Below are 25,018 nucleotides of genomic sequence, written 5' to 3'. Positions count from 1 at the left end.
AATGGAAAGGCGCGTCACAGGACAGCCCCGCCCTAAACTCCGCTCATGCTGGGGTCTTCGCCCCTGATGGAAACCCGCCCCTCAGATGTCCGAGCCAATGAAAAGGAGCGGCACGGACCAGCCCCGTCCTGAACTCCGCCCACCCTGGAACTCCGCCCCTGGTGGAACTCCGCCTCTCAGCGGCCCGAGCCAATGGAAAGGCGCGTCTCGGCCCCGCCCCTCCCCGGACTCCGCCCCTCCTGGAACTCCGCCCCTCGGCGCTCCCGGCGCACCCGCTTTCACTCCTGCGCTGCTACGCGTTTGGCCGGCGGAGCTGCAGGGGGGAGAGTGCACGGAGCACGGCCGCGATGCTCTTCTTCCTGTACAGCTTCCTGCTGCTGCCCCTGCTGCTCCTCTTCTACGTGGAGTCGCTCCTGAAGCTTTTCGTGCCCAAGAAGAGAAAGTCGGTGGTCGGGGAGATCACCTTGATCACCGGCGCGGGACACGGCATCGGGAGACTGACCGCCTATGAATTTGCCAAACTTGGAAGCAAGCTGGTTCTGTGGGACATAAACAAGGTAACGGTGCCTGCTCCGGCCCGCTTCTGCCGCCGTGCGTCTTGTTTTGCAGCCGGTCCAGGAGGAGCTAAATTCCTGCATTTGCATGCCTCTCTTAGGGATGCAGGGAAAGAGAACCAAGGATGTGTTAACAATCACCTGATAAACAGACCCTGAGGATTTAAATGCCTCAGTGATGATTCATCACTAGTTGGACTGTAAATCGATCCTCTTGCCCTGAAAATAATTTGGAAAATAACCCCGAAACTGGTCCCAAAGCCTCACCGATCCTCTACCTCAATCATAAAGAAATAGTTTTGCTCCCATATTGAAAGAGGTTTGTAACTGTTTTAAAAAAAAATCCTACTTGAAATTTCTGAGATAAATTAATTTTAAAATATCATATCCAACCTAGAACAACATTATGTTTCCTTAGTGATTGCAGAGAGTTAAATTTTCAAACCTTGGTTCCAATATCACCAATCCCTTCCATCTGTTGTTTTATGCCAGAAAGGTGCAAGCGTAAGTAAAAGAGGAGGAAGCTTTGCTTACCTTTATTTGCCCAAAGGCAGACAAAGAAGTTCCTGAAAGGCACCCAGGGGCTGAACCCCACCCCATGGGATCAGTCAACGCCCAGGGCGTAAATGGGGCTCCGGGCTTGTGATGGGAGATGGGAGATAATACCGAGTGGGTGCTGATGGAGTAATGAACAAATAATTGTGAGGATCCTTTTCCTGATACTCACATCTCGGGGCAAACGGGCACTGGGTTGCATGCTCTCAGTCCAAATCAAAAAAGACTTCAAATAGCCCATGCTCAGGGAAGGACAAACCAAGCCCGGCTGGCAGGGAGGGGCTGGTGGGGAAGGGTGGTGGTTAGATGCACTGGGGCTCTCCTCTTTTTCTTGGCACTGCACTAAGCATTGGGGGTGACTTCCTCAAATGTCAAGTTCCTTCTTTTCTAACAAATAAAGAGAAATGGATAAAAGAACCCCAGAGGAATGGGTGAATTATACCAGAGCACCCCGAGCGCTGAGCACATTGCCTGGCATTTTTCGTGTCTGGCGCTATGCCTAGTTCATATTCCTTCACAAAGCGAAGCTTGAGGTAAGATTTGAAATGCTCGGTGTAGCTCGGCGTAGCTCGGTGGTTCCCTCCCAGTGCCTGTTGCTGGTCTGCGCACCGTTCTCTGATCTGGAGCGTAGTGGTCCCAGATATTTATTGAGCACCTCCCCCCGCCAGAGGCCGTTCTAAGGCAAAGCTGAGGCGGTAGAGCAGCAGGAGACCATCTTGAGGAGCTCAGGGCAGTCAACTAGACGCACAGCCAGTCATGTAGGTGTGAGTGATAGCGGCAGTAGTGTTTGCTTTGGGAGGGGGCTCACGGGTCACACCCAGCGGTGCTCTCTCTGGTGCTGTCCCCAGCTCTGTGTCAAGGGTCTTTGCTCTTGCTGCTTAGGGGACCTTGCAGTGCCAGAGATGGAACCATGGTTGACTGCATGTCAGACAAGCATCTTAGCCCATGGTCCCATGAGCATCGCCAGGAGTGATTCCTGAGCACAGCCAGGAGTGAGCACTGAGCACTGAGCATACTGCCAGGTATATTCCCCAAACAAACAAAAAAGAGCCCTGACCTGCCTCTCCGGCCTGAGATGTCACAGTAAGGGAAACCGTTGGTGGTGCTGAGTGCGGAGACGCAGCGTGACCTGGGGGAGGGACTGTGGCGGGAGGGTGACAGGCAGACAGGGGGTGTGGCCTTACGGACACCTGACTGGGATGGAGAGGTGGGGTCCACACATAGGTTGCAGGAACATGAGAAGTCCGGTCACGGATGGCGGAGCCCAGGGTCCGAGTGAGGGCCAGGAGGGAATGAGTGAAGGGCCAGGAGGGAATGAGTGAAGGGCCAGGAGGGAATGAGTGAAGGGCCAGGAGGGAATGAGTGAAGGGCCAGGAGGGAATGAGTGAGGGCCAGGAGGGAATGAGTGAAGGGCCAGGAGGGAATGAGTGAAGGGCCAGGAGGGAATGAGTGAAGGGACGCTCTGGAGCTGCGCACCCATCACTTGATAGGTGGCTCTTCCGCATGGAGACGCTTTTGTCTGATCAAAAAAGAGTGTAGAGTATCTCACTAAGGACTTCTATAGGTCTTACGTGTTGGATATTATTATCCCAATATTATTGCTTTGGATGCATCAAGTTAAATAAGATACACAATAAATAGGTTATGTATTCTAATGTGGCTAACAAAAAATTTCATGCACAAATTGTATTTCTAGGGAACAGAATTAACCTAGAGACTTAAGGGACAGTGGCTTCAGATCATACAGGTTCCTTTTTTTTAAAACTTTTTTATTGAATCACCATGTGAAAAGTCACAAAGCTTTCAGGCTTAAGTCTCAGCATACAGTGATGGAACACCCATCCCTTTCACCAGTGCACATGTTCCACCATCAAGACCCCAGTAAACCTCCCATCCCACCCTCACCCCCCGCCTGTGTGGCTGTTGATTTTCACTTTACTTTCTCTTTACTTTGATTACATTCAATATTTCAACAGGAAACTCACTATTATTATTTGGAATTTTGCCCCAACAATCAGACTTGCCGAAAAGGCAGCATTTGATAATTTGTTTTCCATTGCTGAGAATGGAGAGCATATGAGGTTTTTGGATTTCTGGTATTTTAGTAACTAAGTCCAGAGAAATTTCTGCCAGAAATTGCATCATTGCAAGCTCGTACCTTTGTTTAGTGGCCTTGTAAGCTGGCATTCGCCATGCCGCCACCGGGGGAAGAAAAAGCTGAGAGAGAAAAACCTTTTCCCTCCCGTGGCGGCACGGGGCTGTAGCTTAGTTCACAGTCTAGAGGCATTTCTGCAAGAAGCTGCTGGTGCCGAAAGCAGTTAGTGGCCTCCGGGATCACGGGCGTTCAGCAACCTCATACAGGTTCCTATGGGCTATTTTATGTGCTTCCGTTTCATCATCCCACAGTGAAACTGCGCGTCTGTTCGCCAACAGATCCCTTCTTCCTTCCCCCCCAACTCAGAGTCAGAATTCTGCTTTCTGTCCGAATCTGACCATCGGTTCCTCAACGACCAAGCACGGGATCCTACTGGTTCTCGTACATTCGACTTAGTTCTCTTACTATCCTTGTGACTCATTAGCTGAAGTCACAGTTGAGTTTCCCCCGCCCCACCAGGGTACAGTCGGTCTGTGTGCGGTTGGGTTCCGAAGCCCATGGGCCAGGATTGAATGTCAGAACCAGTCACACGTGGCCCGGACCAAAAAGTACAGACTTGCCTCGTCCTGCGTCCCTCGCCAGAACCACACGGCTCTTGTGTCTGCATCGGACCCAGGGTTCTGAGTGATTCAGGGACGATGGAAAGTGCTCAGGGAGGTGTGGGCTGGACTGCAGGCTGTCGCTTTAGGCACGAGATCTGACCGCCTGCCAGTTTGGGTGTCGGGAGGGACGCTGGGGTCAAACCACCACGATGACTGAGTGCACATGTGTGCAAGTGAGTGCTTGTGAGTGTGTTAGTGCATATGTGTGTAAGTATGTGTGTGAGTGTGTGAGTGCATGGGAGTGTGTATGTGTAAGTATGTGTATGTGTGCATGTGAGTGTGTGTATGTGTGCGAGCATATGCATGTGTGAGTGTATATGTGTGCAAGTGTATGCATGTGTGAGTGTGTATGTGTGCGAGTGTATGCATGTGTGAGTGTGTATGTGTGCGAGTGTATGCATGTGTGAGTGTATATGTGTGTGAGTGTATGCATGTGTGAGTGTGTATGTGTGCGAGTGTATGCATGTGTGAGTGTATATGTGTGCGAGTGTATGCATGTGTGAGTGTATATGTGTGTGAGTGTATGCATGTGTGAGTGTATATGTGTGTGAGTGTATGCATGTGTGAATGTATATGTGTGCAAGTATGTGCATGTGTATGAGAATATATATGTGTGTACACGTGTGAGTGTATGTGTGTGAGTATGTGCATGTATATGTGAGTATATGTGTGAGTGTGTATGTGTGAGAATGTGTGCATGTGAATGTATGTGTACATGTGAGTGTGTAAGTGTGTGAGTGTGTATTGTGTGCATGTGTGAGTGTATATGTGTGAGAATGTGCATGTGAATGTTACGTGTGCATGTGAATGAGTGTGTGCAAATGTATGAGTGTGTGTGTTCTGTGTGCATGTGTGTGTTAATGTGAGTGTATGAGTGGGGTTGGTGGGTGTGTATGTTGGTTTGTGGCAAATGTTTTCTGAGTGTGTTTATGAGATTAATGAAAATGTTTTAAAATATTTTGATTAGTAAGTTAACATGCCCTGGGGGTTGGAGCAATAGCACAGCGGGGAGGGCATTTGCCTTGCACGTGGCCAGCCCGGGTTCGATTCCCAGCATCCCATATGGTCCCCTGAGCACCGCCAGGGTTGATTCCTGAGTGCAGAGCCAGGAGTAACCCCTGTGCGTCGCCGGGTGTGACCCAAGAAGAAAAAAAAAAGTGAACATGCCCCGACAGCCGGCCTCCACTACCCAACAGCTGCCACGCCTCAGGCCGCTTTCTACACGCTCAGGTCGAAACTCACACATGAGCGAATGTATTCCTGGGCCTCGCAACACATCATCATAAAAGGACATAGGTGTATATGCCTCTCGGAGAGTCCGGCAAGCTACCGAGAGTATCTCACCCACACGGAAGAGCCCAGCAAGCTCCCCTTGGTGTATTCGATATGCCAAGTGCAGTAACAATAGCAGGTCTCATTCCCCTGACCCTGAAAGAGCCTCTAATTGTTGGGAAAGACAAGTAAGGGGAGGCTGCTAAAATCTCAGGACTGGGACGCACGAAGACTTTACTGGTGCCTGCTCGAGTAAATCAATAACAATGGGGTGACAGTGATACAGTGATTAAGTTAGCATGGCTAAACTAGTGCTAATGCTTTTGCTTTGACTGTGTCGTTATTCTCGCACCCAGTGCCACTTTGGAGAGTGCTGAGGGGCTTGTGAGGGATGAAGGGCAGTGGGGGGTCATCTCCACCAGTTTGATACATCTGGGGACGAGGGCGCCTGCCACAGGGAGTGACAGTCTGCGTAGGGCATTGCAGTGGAAGAAAAATGTCCGTTTGCTCCCGTTGCCCCCGAAGTGTGGCCCGCACACGGCCAGTCCGTGCGAGCGGCTCCTCTTCCTCCTGCAGAAGCAACTGCCGTTTCTAGTGAATTGGCACACGAGTGTTCTGCTCTGCCCGCTCTCTGTGGGGCCGCGTGGCGACTCCTCTCTCCTGACAGGTGAAAGTGCTCTGTCCACTTTGCACTGGCCGACAGTCATTTCTGGGCTTGCAGAGCTCCAGACTAACCCCCCATCCAACATGTTCTTGGGGGACATCCTCTTAGAAGCAGAAGCTACGAAACTTGGTCATTGAAACAGCAACAAGAACAAAAGATAAGGGATGGGGGAAAATCATCAAAATTGTTAATTTTTAAACTGCAAAAGTGATCAAAACCATCATAGACCAAGAAAAAAATAATAAGTCTGAGCCCTGTGGTCTGCTCCTGAATCATTGCCCAAATACAGACTCATCAGCCCTTCCCTCCATGAACTCCAGAGCTGGCATTTTCTGCTGCCAGAGTTCAGTCACCAAGCCCTGGTCATGCCTCCCATAGCATCGCTTAAAGAGTCTCGGGGCTGGGGGCCGGAGCTATAGCACAGCGGGTAGGGTGTTTGCCTTGCATGCAACTGACCCAGGTTCGATCCCCGGCATCCCATATGGTCCCCCAACCACCGCCAGGAGTAATTCCTGAGTGCAGAGCCAGGCGTAACCCCTGTGCATCGCTGGGTGTGACCCAAAAAGCAGTCTCGGGGCTGGACTGTTAGAGCAGTGGGTAGAGGTGCGTGCCTTTCATGCAGCCAAGCTGGGTTCAGGCCCCGGGTCCCCCTGGAATGACCCCTGAGTGCAGAGCCAGGAGCAGTCCCTGAGCATCGCTAGGCATGGTCAAAAAAAAAAAAAAATCTTCCTGCCTTGGCAGCACACAGCCTGCATGAAGTCAGGATGACAAAGTCACGTTCCTCATGTAGGAAGCAAACTGACCAAAGCGTTCCAGGTTGAATCCTTGTACTCCGAGCACCAGAGAGAGAGTTCACGGACTGGTGTTGCAGCCAGTCTCAAACAGTGACAGGAGTGCCACAGTTCAAGCTTGTGTTGTTTACTGCTCACACACACACACACACACACACACACGTCGCCTCCTTTTTCTCTCTTCCTGCACTGTCGACCCATCGGCCTTATCAAGGGTCGTCAGGGTCGCACGAATGTAACTCGACAGTTTTATTTGGTGCGTCCCCATGTTCTCTTGGCGTAGACCCTGGTATGTAGACAGAACGCATAGCATGCAGAGAACCTGGTGAAGAGACACGGTGGGAAGAACCCAGCTTCTAGCCAGCACGCCTTCTAACCTGACGCCCCCCGGTCTGCCCCGCACGCCCTCCCCCGCCTCCTGACTTACTCACAGGTAAGCCCAGTCCAGGGCAGGAGAGGTGACACAGCAAGTAGGGTATTTACCTTGCACCCAGTTAACGCAGATTCGATCCCTGGCACCCCACATGATCCCCCAAGCACAGAGCCAGGAGTAAGCCCCAAGCACCACTCAAAAAGTATGGCCCCTGGGGCCGGAGCCATAGCACAGCGGGTAGGGTGTTTGCCTTGCACGCGGCCGACCCAGGTTCGATCCCCGGCATCCCATATGGTCCCCCAAGCACCACCAGGAGTAATTCCTGAGTGCAAAGCCAGGAGTAACCCCTGAGCATCACTGGGTGTGACCCAAAAAGCAAAAAAAAAAAAAAAATTATGCCCCCCCCCAAAAAAAAAGATTCAAGTCACATCTTCTTGCCAAGTTGCATGGCTCACCTGTTCTCCGCGATCCCGTAACGTCTGTACGTAGCTGTCGCTATCCGTGCAATACTCTGCCAGTGGTCAGCCTTGTACTCCAAAGCAGTAGCCACTTTATGAGGTCTGCCCTGAGAGCAGACTTATTTGGCGTTTCTCCTCCACCGTAAGCTCCCTGGGGCGAGCTTTGGTCTCTCCAGTCTGCGTCCACATAGCCGGAAGCACTGTGACCTGTCCTGCCTGCCAGTGTGCTGAGGGAGGGAGGGAGGGAAGGAGGGAGGGAGGGAGGGAGGGAAGGGAAGCAGGACAGAGTCAAACCATTCGGTATTTATTGTATAGCCAGAGAATTGATATCCGTGCCTTGTTTTCCAGTGATAGGGAGAAACTCTTTAAAGCGTCATCTGGATTATACCCACATTCATACATCACAAGGAATGTAGTTTGTGACTATGAAGCTACTATTTTAAGAGTTTTGCCTTTCCTTACAGAACTTCGTTTTAGGGCTGAAGTGATAGTGCAGCGGGTGGGGTGTTTGCCTTGCGTGTGCCTGACCCCAGCTCGGTCCCCGGCACCCCATAGGATTCCTGAGCCCGCCAGGAGTGATTCCTGAGTGCAGAGCCAGGAGTGGGCCCTGAGCACTGCCCGGTGTGGCCCCCAAGCTAAAACAAAATCTAACGAGCTTGTTTTAAATTTAGTTGCACGCAGGCAGGGGGAGGTGTGGAATGGGTGGGGTGAGGGTGGATACTGGCGGTTTTATTGGTGGAAAATGTGCACTGATGAAGGGATGGGTGTTTGATGACTGTATGATCAAAGCTCAAACGTGAAAGCTTTGTTACTCTACCTCATGGTGAACCAATAAAAAAAACCAAAAATTCAAAAAAAAAAAATTTAGTTCCAAATTTTATGACAAAAAAAAAAAAAACGGGGCTGGAGCAATAATAGCACAGCAGGTAGGGCATTTGCCTTGCACGCAGCCAACCCGGGTTCGATTCCCAGCATCCCATAGGGTCTCCCAAGCAGTGCCAGGGGTAATTCCTGAGTGCATGAGCCAGGAGTAACCCCTGTGCATCGCCGGGTGTGACCCAAAAAGCAAAAAAAACAAACCCAAACAAAAAAACCCTAGTTCATAAAACTGAGATTACCAAGGGGGGGTGGTTAGGGGGACAAGCGCCAGCGTGAGGAAGCGGAGGAGGTTGGGGGTTGGTGGTGGTGGCAGAGTGCAGTGACCACGTCCAAAGCGCAGGGCTTTGCGAGGGGCCAGCCCGGGGGATCCCTGACACTGTGCGTGGCCCCCAAGCACCTGCAGGACTGACCCCTGAGCACAGGCGGGTGTGGCCCGACTGCAGCCTCGAGCCCGCACACGCCAGCGGTGACGTAAGCGTGGTGCCTCAACTGTCGTAAGAATCCGTGGTCGACTGAGCAGTGAATCCAATTCGAGTAAGAGACACGGGGCGGAGTGCCGGGAGCTAAGTGTGGCCGGGCCCAGGTCAAAGGAGAGTTCCACGAGGCCCGGCCCAGACTGCCCTTGGGGTGGGGTGTCCCGAGGGGCTCTGACGCGCTCCTCTGTCCTGCCCAGGCCGGGGTGGAGGAGACGGCTGCCGAGTGCCGGCGGCTGGGCGCCAGCGTCCACAGCTTCGTGGTGGACTGCAGCAAGCGAGAGGACATCTACAGCGCCGCCAGGAAGGTGAGTGCTGGCCTTGGCGGGAGCGGGTCAGGGTGGCCGAGCGGGCAGCCCGGGGCCAGGCAGGGGGCCTCGTGCCCGGCAGCCCTTGGGGGCCGGCTGGTTCCTTGCAGGGCAGGGCTGGCTCTGCCCGCCCACCGCTCGCCCATCGACTCCGAGACGGGCAGATCCTTGGAGGACGTGGCAGGGTGGGGGACTGGGGGGCTGGGGCAGCCCCCGATCCAGTTTTCACTGCACTGGGGCCTGTTTCTGCAGAGCACGGTCAGCTCTCTCTGCACCCCGCGGCCCTCCCAGGGCCTGTCCCTGCTGGGGATTCACCCTGCTGTGGATTGGTGCGTAAGGGCAGGGCCGAGAAAGGGTGGGCGGAAGTCCTTCAAATCCAAACTCCCGCCCGCCAGCATGCAGGTGCCACCAGGCTCAGAGCCTCTGCTGGGAGAACTCGACATCCGGGGGGAGATTTTTCACCCATACGATGGCATCTTACGATGACCCGGGTTCGATTCCTCCGTCGCTCTCGGAGAGCCCGGCAAGCTACCGAGAGTATCCCGCCCGCACGGCAGAGCCTGGCCAGCTCCCCGTGGCGTATTCGATATGCCAAAAACAGTAACAGCAAGTCTCACAAGGGCTGTTTTTCATCATTTGACCTCCCAGAACGCCCGTTTTATTCCCCCAGGAGCTGATCAGTGGGTATGTGAATTGAGGAACAGATACTGTTGATCTCAGGCCGAATCCAGGTGGACTCTTCACTTAAATGCTCGCTGATGCTGTTGGTCCGGGCTGCACGGTGGTACACGCAGGAGTGGACGGGCCTTTGCACTGGCTTCCTTCCTGTTCACGGTCTGAGGCTACTCTGGGCCCTGGGTCCGGCCGTTCCAGCTCTCTGGCATCAACAATAGCCGCGTGTCCCGGTGCATCTGTGATTCATGCGTCTCATGTTTACATTGGGCTTACCCAGAGTTGTTTGTCCAACCCTTTTGGGAATCAAATATGATGAAACAGAGACACCTTACAAAGTGTAAATCCCAGGAAAGCTCTTACAAGGCTGTTGCTTACTCCCTTAGCCTCCCCCCAGAACTATATAAATAATTTTAATTCTGTTAGTCAAAGCTAAGTTGTATTTGGAATAGGATGTGTAATAAAATATAGCGGGACTGTTTGCCAAGAAACTTTGTTACTCAGAGAACCGCAGGCTTTGAAACCAAGTTCCCATTGCTGGCTCCTGAGTCCACGCCACCTGGTGGACAGCAATGGAATTGGGGATAAGGGCGTGAGCACAAAAATCAGTGTGTGTTCTAAGTGCATGCCAATTTAATGCATGTCGCATCTAAACGGTTTAACGCTGCTCCCTCTTGCAGTCCCTGCATTTTCCGGTGAGGCTGCTTTTGAAAAATTACCTCCTGAAGTCATAGTTTAAAAATAAATGCTTATTTGATGCTGGCCGCCTGCTGGCTGTAATTAATAGAGCAAAAACTGCATTCAAAAAACTAAGTTCTGGTGCTGGAGTGATAGCACAGTGGGTAGGGCGTTTGCCTTGCACGCGGCCAACCCGGGTTCGATTCCCAGCATCCCATATGGTCCCCTGAGCACCGCCAGGAGTAATTCCTGAGGGCAGAGCCAGGAGTAACCCCTGTGCATCGCCGGGTGTGACCCAAAAAGCAAAAAATAATAATAATAATAATAAGTTCTTCCTGGGAGCCTCCGAGGCAAACCGATATCGAACTTTCAAAGGTGTTTTTCTTCTGTGTTGACCGAGTATTACGAAACCCTTTCCCTCCCCCGTCTACTAGGAAAGCGCGTACTTACTAAACAAGCAAACGTTTGCATCTTATTTCTGAAGGTGAAAGCAGAGGTCGGAGACGTTAGTATCTTAGTAAACAATGCCGGTGTCGTCTGCACCGCGGATTTGTTTGCCACACAAGACCCTCAGATCGAAAAGACGTTTGAGGTCAATGTTCTTGCACATTTCTGGGTAAGTTGGTGTCCTGTAGAGAACCACCCCCTCCCGGCGGGATTCGGGAAGGCTTGGTGGGACTGCGGGTTTAGCACAGCCAGCCCTGGGGCGGGGGGGCTGTGTGGTGCTGGACCAGCCCTGCAGCCCTCCGGGGGTCTCCAGAGAGATCCTCTCCAGCCCCAGAAAGGAAGTTTAAAATGGAACTCCTAGGTTTTTTGTTGAAATATTGAATGTAGGGGCTGGAGCAATAGCACAGCGGGTAGGGCGTTTGCCTTGCATGCAGCCAACCCAGGTTCGAATCCCAGCATCCCATATGGTCCCCTGAGCACCGCCAGGGGTGATTCCTGAGTGCATGAGCCAGGAGTGACCCCGTGCATCACCGGATGTGACCCAAAAAGCAAAAAAAAAAAAAAAAGAAATATTGAATGTAATCAAAGTAAAGTGAAAATAAATTGAAACTTACCAGCTACACAGGTGGGGTGGGGGGCTGGGGAGGTGGGGGGAGGGGGGAGGTATACTGTGATTCTTGGTGGTGGAATATGGGCACTGGTGAAGGGATGAGTGTTCGAGCATTGTGTAACTGAGACTTAAACCTGAAAGCTTTGTAACTTTCCACATGGTGATTCAATAAAAGAATAAATTAATGAAAAAAAAAAAGGAACTCCTTGCAGACAGATGAATCACTACTAGACCTTCCTGTGTAAAGCAACTGTTTTTCACTCTGTGACCAAATCCCCTCAGTGTTTCTTCCTCTCCGCCTCAAAGCTCTCAGTGATGATGATGATGGTGACAATAAACAGCTGAAGGGGCCAGAGTGATAGTAGAGCAGGGAGGGCATTTGCCTTGCACGCGGCTAACCCAGGTTCCATTCCCAGCATCCCGTATGGTCCCCCAAGCACCACCACGAGTAATTCCTGAGTGCAGAGCCAGGAGTATCCCCTGAGCATTGCCAGATGTGACCCAAAAAGCAATAAATAAATTAAAAAGCGTCTGAGTCTGGTGTGGCCATGCTCTAATCCTGAGCTGCAGCCTCTTGTGTGATTCTCTCAAAAGTGCCCTGAGGGGCTGGAGTGATAGCATAGCGGGTAGGCATTTGCCTTGCACACTGCCAACCCGGGTTTGAATCCCAGCATCCCATATGGTGCCCCGAGCACCACCAGGAGTAATTCCTGAGTGCAGAGCCAGGAGTAACCCCTGTGCATTGCCGGGTGTGACCCAAAAAGAAAAAAAGAAAAGTTTCCCGAGGGGCTGGAGCGATAGCACAGCAGGGAAGGCGTTTGCCTTGCACACGATCAACCCGGGTTCGATTCCCAGCATCCCATATGGTCCCCTGAGCACCGCCAGGAGTAATTCCTGAGTGCAAAGCCCGGAGTAACCCCTGTGCATCACCGGCTGCAGCCCAAAGAGAAAAAAAAAAAAAGGTGCCCTGAGTTTGCTTTTACATTCTTGGTTATTTCTGGCCCTGAAATCGCAAATTCCAAACTCACTCTCAGGACCTTAATATATTATACATTTAAGTGTATTTAAGCATATGCTGTCTATTTAGTACTTAAGACTCAATAATATATTAATGCTCTAACGGCACACCGCCAATACCACCCATAGTGATATTGCATGTTGCTATCCAGAGCTTCTTAGAAGCTGGAAAAATATCCAAACGCCCAGTGTTTCAAGAAGCCACCAATTTTCTTGAATGTGCATTTAAGATAAGTAATCACAAGAGAATATTGAGGTTCTTGAAAATACGGTTTTATTTTAATATTCTCAGGTTTCCTGACATTGGTCCTTGTCTTTCCCTGATGTCAGCTTGCCTGCCATCCCGCACTGTCTCATTCTAGCACCCAGCACGTGGGAGTGATCCGTATTCACTGTGTGCGTCAGCAGTGGCTATGGGGCACCCAGGATTTTATAATGTGAGCAGCTGTATGTTCTGGCCATCTCACATGGAATAGGAGTTATTTTGAGAGCCGGTTTATTATGTTTGAATATGGTAATGCTATAGAATACATCAGTGACCAAGGGGGACGATCAGAGGATGTAAGAAACTCCCGTGAGCTGGGCCAGAGCCACAGTGCAGTGGGTGGGGCATGTGCCTTGAATGTGGTTGACCCGGTTCAATCTCTGGCACCACATGTGGTCCCCCGAGTCTGCCAAGAGCGATCCCTGAGAGCAGAGCCAGATAGAAGCCCTGAGTATTGCCAAGTGTGACCCAAAAACTAAAAGGAGAGGAAGGAAGGAGGGAGGGAAAAAGAGAGGGAAAAAAGAAGGGAGGGAGGGAGGGAGGGGGAGAGGAAGGAAGGAAAAAAGGAACGAAGGCAAGAAGGAAGGAAGGAAGGAAGGAAGGAAGGAAGGAAGGAAGGAAGGAAGGAAGGAAGGGAGGGAGGGAGGGAGGAAGGAAGGAAGAAGGGGGGAAGAAGGGAGGAGGAAGGAAGGAAGGAAGGAAGGAAGGAGGAAGGAAGGAAGAAGGAAGGAAGAAAGGAGGAAGGAAGGAAGGAAGGAAGGAAGGAAGGAAGGAAGGAAGGAAGGAAGGAAGGAAGGCTGTTTTAGTTTTCTAATCCAGGCATCCTACAAGATTGCCTTACGCTTTTACAATAAGATTATTGTCTTATATGCAATAAATTATCTTAATTTTCTCACTCCTGTCAGAAACCGCATGAGTAAATGTGCCCTTGTTTTGAAGTAGCTCCAATGGGTCTGTGAGCCAGAAATTAAAGTATTTCTCTCCCCTGATGCAAACGGTCTCTAGACGACCAAGGCCTTCCTTCCCGAGATGATGAACAGCAACCACGGCCATGTCGTCACCGTGGCCTCGGCGGCCGGGCACTACGGGGTCCCCTTCCTGATGGCCTACTGGTGAGTGTGTGTCTCGGGGGGGGGGGTTCCTGCGCTTCACTGCGATGGGCGTGCGGTGACACCCAGCAGAGCGTCCCGCCGAGCCCCGTCCGCCGGGGGCCCCGCCACGGGGGCGCGTGGGGAGTGGCCGCAGGAAACGGCCCCGAGAAGCTACTTGGAAGAATTCCTCCATTCCTGGGGGCTGGAGCGACAGCACAGCGGGGAGGGTGTTTGATTCCCAGCATCCCATATGGTCCCCTGAGCACCGCCAGGAGTAATTCCTGAGTGCAGAGCCAGGAGTAACCCCTGTGCATCTCCGGGTGTGACCCCTAAAAGCAAAAAAAAAAAAAAAAAAACCAACAAGAATTCCTTCATTCCTGGGGAGTGTTTCGGTTCTTTGGTTTGGTTTGGGGCCGCACCGGGCAGTACTCACGGGTTGCGCCTGGCTCTGCACTCAGGGATCCCTCCTGGCAGAGCTCAGGGGACCTTATTGGAGCTCAGGGGATGAACCCAGGCCGGCCACGTGCAGGGCAGATGCCCTCGCCACTGTGCGGTGGCTCTGGCCCGTCCGCCTCACTTTTACACAAGCACTGTCGCACTGTCGTCCTGTTGTTCATCGTTTTGCTCAAGCAGGCGCCAGTCACATCTTACTGTTGTTGTTATCGTGTTTGGCATATTGAACACGCCACGGGGAGCTTGCCAGGCGGGATACTCTCAGGAGCTTGCCGGGCTCTCCGAGAGGGACGAAGGAATCGAACCCGGGTCTGCCGTGTGCAAGGCAAACGCCCTCCCCGCTGTGCTGCTGCTCCAGTCCACTTTCACACAAGGCTGGAACCATGTTTTGTGCTGTGAACAGTAGTTGCTGTTGCCAGTTTTGTTGTTGTGAGCCGTGAGGGACCCACACTCTGTGCAGTGGGAATGGGGAGACTTGGGAGCCCCCTGGTGCCAGAGGGGAACCCACGGCCTCACATATACGGGGGATGTGAGCTAACCCTTGAGCCACCGTGCAGGGCTTCTGGCGACCTGCACTCCCGGGGCCCAGGGTGGCCCCCCTGCGAGCGGAGTGCCCGGTCCAGCCTGTGGAGCTGTGTCTCTGGCCTCGAGCCGCCTTCTGTTAGATTCTTTCTTTACTCCCGGGCTTGGGCCACACCTGGCCGTGCTCGGGGCTCACTAGCCCGGACCCCCGCCGCTGAGCGCGGTCTGCTGTGGGCCGGGTGGCCCCCAAGCCCCTCCAGTGGTGGCCCCAGATTCCCAGGAACTGCTGGGGAGCAGGAGGAGGGGAAGGGTAAATGATTTAAAAAAAAAAAAATGTTGGGCTAGAGCGATAGCACAGCGGGGAGGGCGTTTGCCTTGCACGCGGCCGACCCGGGTTCAGGTCCCAGCATCCCATATGGTCCCCTGAGCACCGCCAGGGGTAATTCCTGAGTACAGAGCCAGGAGTAACCCCTGTGCATCGCCAGGTGTGACCCAAAAAGAAAAAAAAAAATGTTGATTTAGGGCCAGAGACAGTACAGTGGTTAGTGCATTCGCCTTGCACAGAGCCGACTTGGGTTCAATTATGGGCACCCTGTATGGTCCCCAAGTTCTATCAGGAGTCATCCCCGAGCACAGAGCCAGGAGTAACCCTGAGCACTTCTAGCTGCCATCCAAATAAACAGAAAAGGGAAGGGAAGGGGGCCAGAGCACTAGCACAGCTGTGCACCCTGCCGGCCGGGCGTGACCCCCCCGCCCCACATGGTCCTGGAGCACCGCAGGGAGGAGTGTGGAGCCAGGAGTAATCAACCCCTGAGTACCGCTGGGGTTTTGGCCCAAAAACCAAGAAAGAGGGGCTGGAGCAATAGCACAGTGGGTAGGGCGTTTGCCTTGCACACAGCCAATCCAGGTTCGATTCCCAGCATCCCATACGGTTCCCTGAGCACCGCCAGGGGTGATTCCTGAGTGCAGAGCCAGGAGTAACCCCTGTGCATTGCCAGGTGTGACCCAGAAAGCAAAAAAATAATAATAATAATAAATAAATAAATAAATAAATAAACAAGAAAGAAATGAAAAAAATATTCCTCAGACTCTTAATAAGAAATTGATGCATGGGGAAAATCTACTTACTGTTAGCTTGTTATTTCACTCTTAAATTAACAGGTATCCTTTTAACAAACTCACAGTCATTAATTCTGAGTCTTAATATAATTCTACACTTTTGTTTCACTTAAGAAAAGTCAGGAGTTAGAGCAATAGCACAATGGGTAAGGCATATGCCTTGCACATGGCCAACCTGGGTTCGATTCCCAGCATCCCATATGGTCCCCCGAGCACCGCCAAAGAGTGATTCCTGAGTGCAGAGCCAGGAGTAACCCCTGTGCATCGCTGGGTATGACCCAAAAAGAAAAAAAAATCACAAAATACGAGTAAGCAAAAATAAAGGGAAGTTTACTCTGAAGTTTCACCCTGAAGAAATACCCATATTAAATACTCGTTAAATTTCTTTGGGGCATTTTAAATACAGCTGTGAAGTCTTGCCTTGTAAAAACAAACAACAACAACAACAACAAAAACCTGCAAGCATCATCTGATGATTAATCCCACCAAATTGAATATTCACTTAAAATGATAGCCCAGCAAGAAGGTCTATGCTTGAACTCTTTATGCACAACCTTAAGAGTAATCATCTAGTATTCTTTAGACCGCTGAATTGCACAAGTGAAGTGTTGGATTCTGGGGCATGTGGATTTCTATCCTAACAAACCCGTTACTGAGAAAGGAAACAGGGGGCCCGGAGGGATAGCCCGGCAGGGAAGGCACTTGCCTTACATGCGGCTGATCCGAGTTCAACTTCCAGCACCGCCGGGAGTGATGGTGATCTCTGAGCACTGAGCCAGGAGTAACCCCTGAGCATCGCCAGGTATGGCCCAAAAACAAAAAAAGAAACAGGTGTCTCAAGTGCTCCAGCACCTGCCTAAATTTATCCCCAGCACCCCTTTCCACCCCTCCCCTGCACCGCAAACTGTCACCCCAAAAAACAGAAATTAACTCAGTAGCTGCTATTTCCTTTTATTCAGTTCTTTCTGGTTCTTGTTCCAAAAAAAGGAGCAGGGACAGTGAGAACTGCTCTGTGTTGGGGATAAACTTATTTTGAAAAGTATTTACTGAGCACCTAGTATAGGCCAGGTATAGACCCGTGGGGAAAAAATCACAGGACACCAAACAGCCATGGAGCTTATAATCTCCAAGAATGGGGAGGGGGGGGGAGGGACAGGCTTTTTAAAAATCCACCCAGTTACTATTTGTTTAGGAGTTTTAGGTGGGTTCCCATGGGAACTGCAAGTAGCTTAGACCTCGTGTCGAGTTAAAGAAAGAAGACTCCACAGGCAAATAAATCCAGGACTTCCAGGAACAAATCTTCACAAGCCATGAAAAACCTGCAGTGGAAACAGCAAGAGCAAAGCCAAGCACCCAACAACTTTGTTTTGATTTGGGGAGGCCACACCCGGCACTGCTCAGGGCTACTCCCGGCTCTGCTCTCAGGAATTACTCCGGGTGGTGCTCGGGGGTCCAGATGGGAGGCCGGAGATCGAACCCAGGTTGGCCGCATACAAGGCACACCTGCTGTGCTCTTGCTCTGACCCCTGAACACCCAGTAACTCTGTAACAGCAACAATAAATCTCAGTTCTCACTGTGGTTAAGTGGTGAGGGGACGCCGTGGATGCTGTGTTGAGTGCTCAGGCATGAATAGTTACCCGGGAATCTTCTAGAATGTGGGTTCTGATGCAGGAGCACTGGGCTGGGCTCCTGCACTCTCCAAGCCAACACCCCCGTGCACACACACACACACACACACACACCTCCACCCCCCTCAGGCAGTCGCCCCTGAGTTCAGTGGCTGCAGTCCCGCCCTGCCGTGCTCTGACTTCTGCTTCTTCTCAGTTCCAGCAAATTTGCTGCCGTCGGGTTCCATAAAGCCCTGACGGAAGAGTTGGAGGCCTTGGGGAGAACCGGGGTCAAAACCTCGTGCCTCTGCCCTAACTTCATCAACACCGGCTTCATCAAAAACCCGTCGACCAGGCAAGTGGGGCCAGAAACGGGGACCGCGGGTGCCGGCTGGGTGCTCTGTCCCGCGGGTTCCCGCCAGGCGTGGAGTCTGTGTCTTCGATTTGTTCGTCCACGTCCGTCCCGGCATCTGTGACTTGCGAGCTGCCGGGGTGGCTGCGCTGTCACCGTCCCTACGGCTGACCGTGCCCGTCTCCCGCTCCTTTTAGCCCCCTCGCTGTGGCCCAGACTTAGTTCATCGCACATAACTCACACCAGGAGGGAACCACGTCGGGCTCCCCACGCCCCAAATGCCGACTTGTCAGCTTTGCTGGGATGGGGTTTTTTTTTTTTTTTTCTTCTTGGGTCACACCCAGCGATGCACAGGGGTTACTCCTGGCTCTGCACTCAGGAATGGCTCCTGGCAGTGCTGGGGAGACCATCTGGGGTGCCGGGGATTGAACCCAGGTTGGCTGTGTGCAAGGCAGACGCCGTCCCCGCTGTGCTATGGCTCCGGCCCCAAAGGTTTGCTGGGATAGGATAGTGCTGGCGAGAAGGGGACGCGGCGTTGAACTCGCCTCTCGGTTCTGGTAAGGATGGGTCTGTGCAGCCCTTTCCTGGCACGATCAGAGACGCTCCTGCAAGGTGACAACCAGACTCGGAGAAAATCACTGAGCTGTAGAGGAGGCGGCGGCAGCACCAGGCGGACTCAGAGTCGGGTCCATGCGGGCACCCTGGGCTAGCTGAGACCCCCCCCACACACATGCACCTGCCCAGCACTGCCGGGAAATCCAAAAGAATGAACCGGCTGGTGAAGGGTCAGCCCCGAGGTTAATGTTCGGCGTTTCCTCTCTCCGAGGGACATCACTGCAGCACGCTTAGTTGTTGTTGTGGTTTTTTAATCTATCGTAGGGAAGAACACAAGAATTCTTTTCGCAGTTTCCTTAAACTCCTCCCCACCCCCCAGCCCCCACTTAATATTTTTTTCTTTGGGAAGTGCCGGGCGGTGCTCAGGGCTCACTCCTGGCTCTGCTCCTGGTGGTGCTCAGGGAACCTTGTGGGATGCCGGGGATTCAGCCCGCGTCAGCCATGGGCAAGGCAAGCGCCCTGCCCACTGTTCATTACTTTCCTTCTTCTTCTTTCTTGTCCCCTTGATATCTGTCCTTCTCTGTCCTTCTCCTCCCATTCCCTGGGGTCAAGGGAAATACAGGTACTCTCCCTTTGCTGGACTCAATTTCCTCATCCAGTGGTTCTATAAACCACAGGTACATGAGATCATCCTGTGTTTGTTTTCTGGCTTATTTCACTCAACATGATCTCTTCCAGTTCCTTTCAGGTTGCAGCAAATTTTATGATGTCATCTTTGCTCACAGCTGCGTAGTATTCCATTGTGTATACATACCACATCTTCATAATCCACTCGTCTGTCCTTGGAAAGCTAGGTTAATTCCTGTTCTTTGCTGTTGTACTGAGTGGGCTAGAGTGATAGCACAGCAGGTAGGGCGTTTGCCTTGCACGTGGCAGACCCGGGTTCGATTGCTCCATCTCTCTCAGAGAGACTGGCAAGCTACCAAGAGTATCCCACCCGCATGGCAGAGCCTGGCAAAATTCCCGTGGCATATTCAATATGCCAAAAACAGTAACAACAAGTCTCACAATGGAGACGTTACTTGTGCCCGCTTGAGCAAATCGATGCACAATGGGACGACGGTGAGACAGTGCTGTTGTACCGAGCGCAGCAATATAGAGTGGTGTGACTATGTCCTTTCGAATGAATGTGTCAGAGTCCTGAGGGTAGATGCCCCAAGTGGAATTGTTGAGTTATATGGAAGCTCAAGCCTAGATTTCCTAAGGATGCTCTCTACTGTTCCTCACAGGGTTTCGCTCAAGTTTCCCTGTGAGCATTGCTTTCGCTGCATCCCCAAAATTTTGGAATTGGCTTTTTGCTCATCTCAGAGTATTTTCTCATTTCACTGGACTTTTCTTTGCCTCGTTGGTATCCACATCTGTGAATTTTCACCCTTTCCTGTCTGCTGATGCTAGTGACGTGGTTTCAGTCCATTGTGATGAGAGACCCTCCCTTGATTTTGGTGCCCCGAGACGTGCTGAGCATTGTTCTGTGGTCTCTCCTGGAAAATGTTCTCTCCTGTGCCCTTGAGAATCACCAGTTTTCTGTGTAGTTCAGTTCATCACTAAATTTGGTTAATATGGGACCAGAGAGAGAGTTCAGTGGGTAGGGTGCTTGCCTTGCACACAGCTTACCTGGGTTCACCCCCCGGCATCCCGGATGGTCCCCTGAATGCTTAGCACCAGGGTGATTCCTGAGCACAAAGCCAGGAATAACCCCTGAGCACCACCAGGTTTGCCTCCCCCACAAAAAAAAAAAAAGATTTTTTTTGGTTTATGTCTCCAATTTTCGTTGTTAATTTATCTCTGTCAACCTTCAGTTTATCCACTTCTGCTTCATGTATTTTGGGTCTCTTCTGCTAAACAGAGGAGTTGAGTAATGGGGCTGCGGGCGGCCTCACTCAGCATGCTCTGTGCTCAGGGTCACTGTTGATGGTGGTCGGGAAACCCGGATGCAGGTGTCGGTGCAGGAATGTGACGGCAGGTCTCCGCCTATATCCACAGCTCCTCGCTTCTGTGATATTTTAAAAATGAAAATATTGAGTAATAAAGATGCTCCGGGGCTGGAGCGATAGCACAGCGGGTGGGGCATTTGCCTTGCACGCAGCCGACCCGAGTTCAATCCCCAGCATCCCATATGGTCCCCCGAGCACCGCCAGGAGTAATTCCCGAGTGCAGAGCCAGGAGTAACCCCTATGCATCGCCGGGTGTGACCCCCCCCACAAAAAAAAAAGAAAAAAAAAGGTCAGATTCAGAGTTATAGGAAGGTTTGTCGGGAAGGAGAAGGGCGAGGGAAGGGAACTCTGAAGTCTGCGAGTGGGGAGGAAATGGGAGTAGAGGAAGGCAGGAATGCAGGGTCCAGTCTGGGCAAAGGGCTGAATTCTGATTAAGTACCTTCCTATAACGAAGCAGAAGCTGAAAACTCAGGAGTGCCTCTTGCAGCTAGTACCTTCGGGGCACTTGTTCTGATACTCCTTGGATGGCTTCTACTTGGAAGGAGCCGTCTACCGCCCAGCCGCGCCCCTGCCGGGGTGGTGGCGCAGGGAAGACGCCACGTGCAACTCGGTGCCAGGTGGGAGATGAAATTGCTCTCGTAGGCGCATGAGAATTCATGCATGCGCCCGTGTAGCCTCAGACACGACCTCGACCCAGACACGTTTCTATCATGTTTTAATTTCACCAACATTTTAGAAATTGCTCACTGGTTTTAGTATACAGGTGGGTTTTTTTGTGTTTTTTTTTTGTTTGTTTGTTTGCTCTTTGCTTTTTGGGTCACACCCGGCGATGCACAGGGGTTCCTCCTGGTTCTGCACTCAGGAATTACTCCTGACGGTGCTCAGGGGAGCATATGGGATGCCGGGAATCAAACCTGGGTTGGCTGCATGCAAGGCAAACGCCCTCCCCGCTGTGTTATTGCTCCAGCCCCTTTAGTATACAGTTAAACTTCTCTAAAGATACTGATTCCTTTCCCAAGACCGGTAAGGGTTTCTAACTTGTCAGTTCTTTCTTTTTTTTTTTTTTTTTTTTTCTTTTTTGGGTCACACCTGGCGATGCACAGGGGTCACTCCTGGCTCTGCACTCAGGAATTACCCCTGGCGGTGCTCAGGGGACCATATGGGATGCTGGGATTTGAACCCGGGTCGACCGCATGCAAGGCAAACGCCCTACCCGCTGTGCTATCACTCCAGCCCCTAACTTGTCAGTTCTAGTCTAAATTATTTTCTGAGTCGAGTTGCTTCTGTAATTCCCATTTGCGAAATAGCAACAATCCTGACTCTCTCACCGGGAACTTGCCCATTTGCAACAGCCTGCATGGAATGTCCATCACCAAGTGCAGTCTGCGATAAGCACTAAGCAGGGTCGCCTGTTACGACTGTTATTAGTAGCCGTTGTTGTTGTTGTTGTTGTTGTTAAAGCTTCCGGCCACGCAGGGCAGGCTGGGCTTCGTGTCCGGCCCGTTGCGGTTTCGGCAGTAGCGGGACGTGCTCGAGTAGCGCCCGGCTGCCGCTGAGGCGTCCGCGCCAGGGTTTGCTCCTGAAGATTCTCTCTGCTTTCAGCCTGGGCCCCACGCTGGAGCCCGAGGAAGTGGTCAGTAAGCTGCTGCACGGGATCCTGACCGAGCAGAAAATGATCTTCGTTCCGTCTTCCCTGAGCGTGTTAACAACGGTGGAGAGGTGAGTGGCACGGGGGTCAGCGGCACCTCTCTCGTGGTTTGTACTCAGATTATTATACGCTTTACGGCACTTGGTTTGTCGCGTTGCGACGCCAGAGTAGCTTGCAGCTTGCCCTGGGCCCACCCAGTCCCGCTGTCGGGACCCTCCTCTCCGGGTGCTGGGAGTAAGGGCAGCTGAGGCGTGAGTCGAGTAAGTCTGACAGATGCCCGGAAGTAAATAGTATTCGGAGTCATTAACACTCCCGTAACAAGAGCATCTCCTTAGCGGTCATCCTGAGTCCATCCAGAAGAACAGTGCTCTAAAGTGAACTGCAGGGGCCTAAGGGAGAGAGAAAGGCAATATGTCAGCTACAGATACAGAATCCAGAATCCTCGGGGGGGTCTGGCTTTACGTGTCCCGGGTGCTGGTTAGGGGAAGGGAGTGATTAACAGGTAGGGGAAGAAGAGCACAAAGGAGGAGTCGAAGATGAATTCCGAGGAAATGGGATGCTTCAGGAGCACTGTGACGGGTGTGCCTCAGTCGGCCTGAGCTCCTGGCTGGGGGGGCTTGGGGGCAGACCAAGCACACCCATGGTACCCAACAGCCGTCTCTGACTTTCACCTGTAACCCCCTTGGGCTGTACAGGGTGCCAAGCCTTGGGAAAATATGGTAGTATTTTGTTTCAAAAAATAAGTATTTTGGGGCTGGAGTGATAGCACAGCGGGTAGGGCATTTGCCTTGCATGCAGCCGACCCAGGTTCGATTCCCAGCATCCCATAGGGTCCCCTGAGCACCGCCAGGAGTGATTCCTGTGTGCATGAGCCAGGAGTAACCCCTGTGTATCACCGGGTGTGACCCAAAAAGAAAAAAATAATAATAAATAAATATAAATAAATAAATAAATAAATAAATAAATATTTCAGGGGTCAGAGCAATAATCCAGCAGTTAAGGCCACCTTGCATGTGGCCAATCGGGGTTCGCTCCCTGGCACCCCATTTTGTCCCCTGAAACCACCAGGAGTGACCCCTGAGTGCAGAGCCAGGAGTCAGCCCTGAGCATAGCTGGGTGTGCCCCCCCACCCCCAGCAAGCAAGCAAAGTGACCCTGAATATCCCACCACTCCGACTCTAGCACTGTAGCACTGGCGTCCCTTGTTCATCGAGTTGCTCGAGCGGGCACCAGAAACGTCTCCTCCATTGTGAGACTTGTTACTGTTTTTGGCATATCGAATACGCCACAGGAAGCTTGCCAGGCTCTGCCTTGTGGGTGGAGTTCTCTCGGTAGCTTGCCAGGCTCTCTGAGAGGAGCGGAGCAATCGAACCCGGGTCAGCCGCGTGCAGGGCAAACGCCCTACCTGCTGTGCTATCGCTCCAGACCTACTCTCCGACTCTGCAGAAGGCTAAACCGCCTTCCTTTTGAAACCAAAGTGGATTTGCTTGGAACACTTAGAGGTGACGCCAAGTTCAAGTTCCTAATCTTGTTTAAGAAGACCACAGATAGACTTTTTCTTCTGAGTCCCTTCTGTATTCTCTCTTGAACATTTCTCTCTCTCTCTCTCTCTCTGCTCTGTCTCTCTCTATCTTTCTGTCTCTCTCTCTGTCTCTGTCTCTCTCCTGTTTCTCTCTGTCTCTCTCTCTCTGTGTCTCTCCTCTGTCTCTCCTCTATCTCTTTCTCCTTGTCTTTCTCTCTTTCTGTCTCTGTCTCTCTCCTCTCTCTCTTTCTCTGTGTCTCTGTCTCTATCTGCCCCCTCACTCCTCTGCACTTCTCTAAACTCTACACTTCCTCTGCACTACATCTATTTAAATTTCTTTAACTATTTTACTTTACAAAAAAAAAAAAGAGTATGGATATAATGCATGATAAATATCAAATGTTATGTCTGGTCATGATTTCAAAGGTCTAGTGTCCCACGTGAGCCCAACACACATGCACGTGCTATTAATAGTAATTTAAATGTAATATTAATATGTAATTGTTATCTTGATTTTTTTTTTGTTTCTTTCTTCTAGGCTTCTTCCTGAGCGATTCCTGTCAATTCTGAAAAGAAAGCTTAATGTTCAGTTTGATGCAGTGGTTAGCTATAAGCCCAAAGAACAATAAGTGTTTGCCTTTGTTAAAACACTAATCTACTAGATGTAAATTTATTTCACTCAAATCACAAGCAATGTTTGGTTTTTCACATTTGCTTTCCTTAATTTTTATAATTTCTCTTCAGTATCCTCTCTGGGGATGTGGGCAGTCATCATTTATTATTACTATTTGTTCTTCAGCTGAAAACTAACGCAGAGAGAACAATGTTAGGAATCGCCTTTATAGAAATAGCGAAAAAAAGACAAAGCAGTTTTGTAATAATTTCTCTGTGGCTCACCCTTGGGCCTTACAGATTTTGTACTAGATCAGTTTCTGATATATTTTTACTTTCAATTACACGGAGACTTTTTTATAATTGCCCTTTCCCTTCCTAGTCCATACGGAATGTAGACTTCATCATGTTAGATAGAGTGAGGGGCTCTGCTGGCGGCCTTTCACGGTGAACACCTGCGCCCTGAGAAACGGCCTTGAGTTCCCCATCCTCTGCCGCGCCCGTCTGCTCCCCGGCGACCCTCCCTCCCACATACGGGAGCCAGAGGTGGGTGCGCGGTGCAAAGATGGAAGCATCACTGGGGCTGAAAGCAGCCTTGGGGGACGGCCCAGAGGTGACGAGGAATAAACGGACCAAAGCTGAACTCTGTTCCCGCCTGTTCCCTTGTAGGACAGGGCTTCAGTGGGGTGTGCTGGGCAATGAGCAGTCTCTGCTTAATGGCCTTGTCGTTGTGTTGCCCGGAGTGGGGCCAGTGCCAAGCCATGTCGGGC

At 51.6% G+C, this 25,018-nt stretch overlaps 1 protein-coding gene across 1 annotated transcript; it reads left to right on the top strand.

Moving 5' to 3' along the window:
• Positions 1 to 263: 263 nt before the first annotated feature.
• On the top strand, positions 264 to 25,018 carry HSD17B11 (hydroxysteroid 17-beta dehydrogenase 11). The gene is made up of 7 exons (XM_055140836.1): positions 264 to 557; positions 8,977 to 9,084; positions 10,919 to 11,050; positions 13,779 to 13,885; positions 17,784 to 17,921; positions 22,070 to 22,186; positions 24,175 to 25,018. The coding sequence occupies exons 1-7, from the start codon at positions 348 to 350 to the stop codon at positions 24,263 to 24,265; spliced, it is 903 nt and encodes a 300-aa protein (XP_054996811.1). The 5' UTR covers positions 264 to 347; the 3' UTR covers positions 24,266 to 25,018.

This window comes from Sorex araneus, chromosome 5, assembly GCF_027595985.1.
Source record: "Sorex araneus isolate mSorAra2 chromosome 5, mSorAra2.pri, whole genome shotgun sequence".
Taxonomy (NCBI): Eukaryota; Metazoa; Chordata; class Mammalia; order Eulipotyphla; family Soricidae; genus Sorex; species Sorex araneus.
This window is presented reverse-complemented; position numbering and strand designations above follow the sequence as displayed.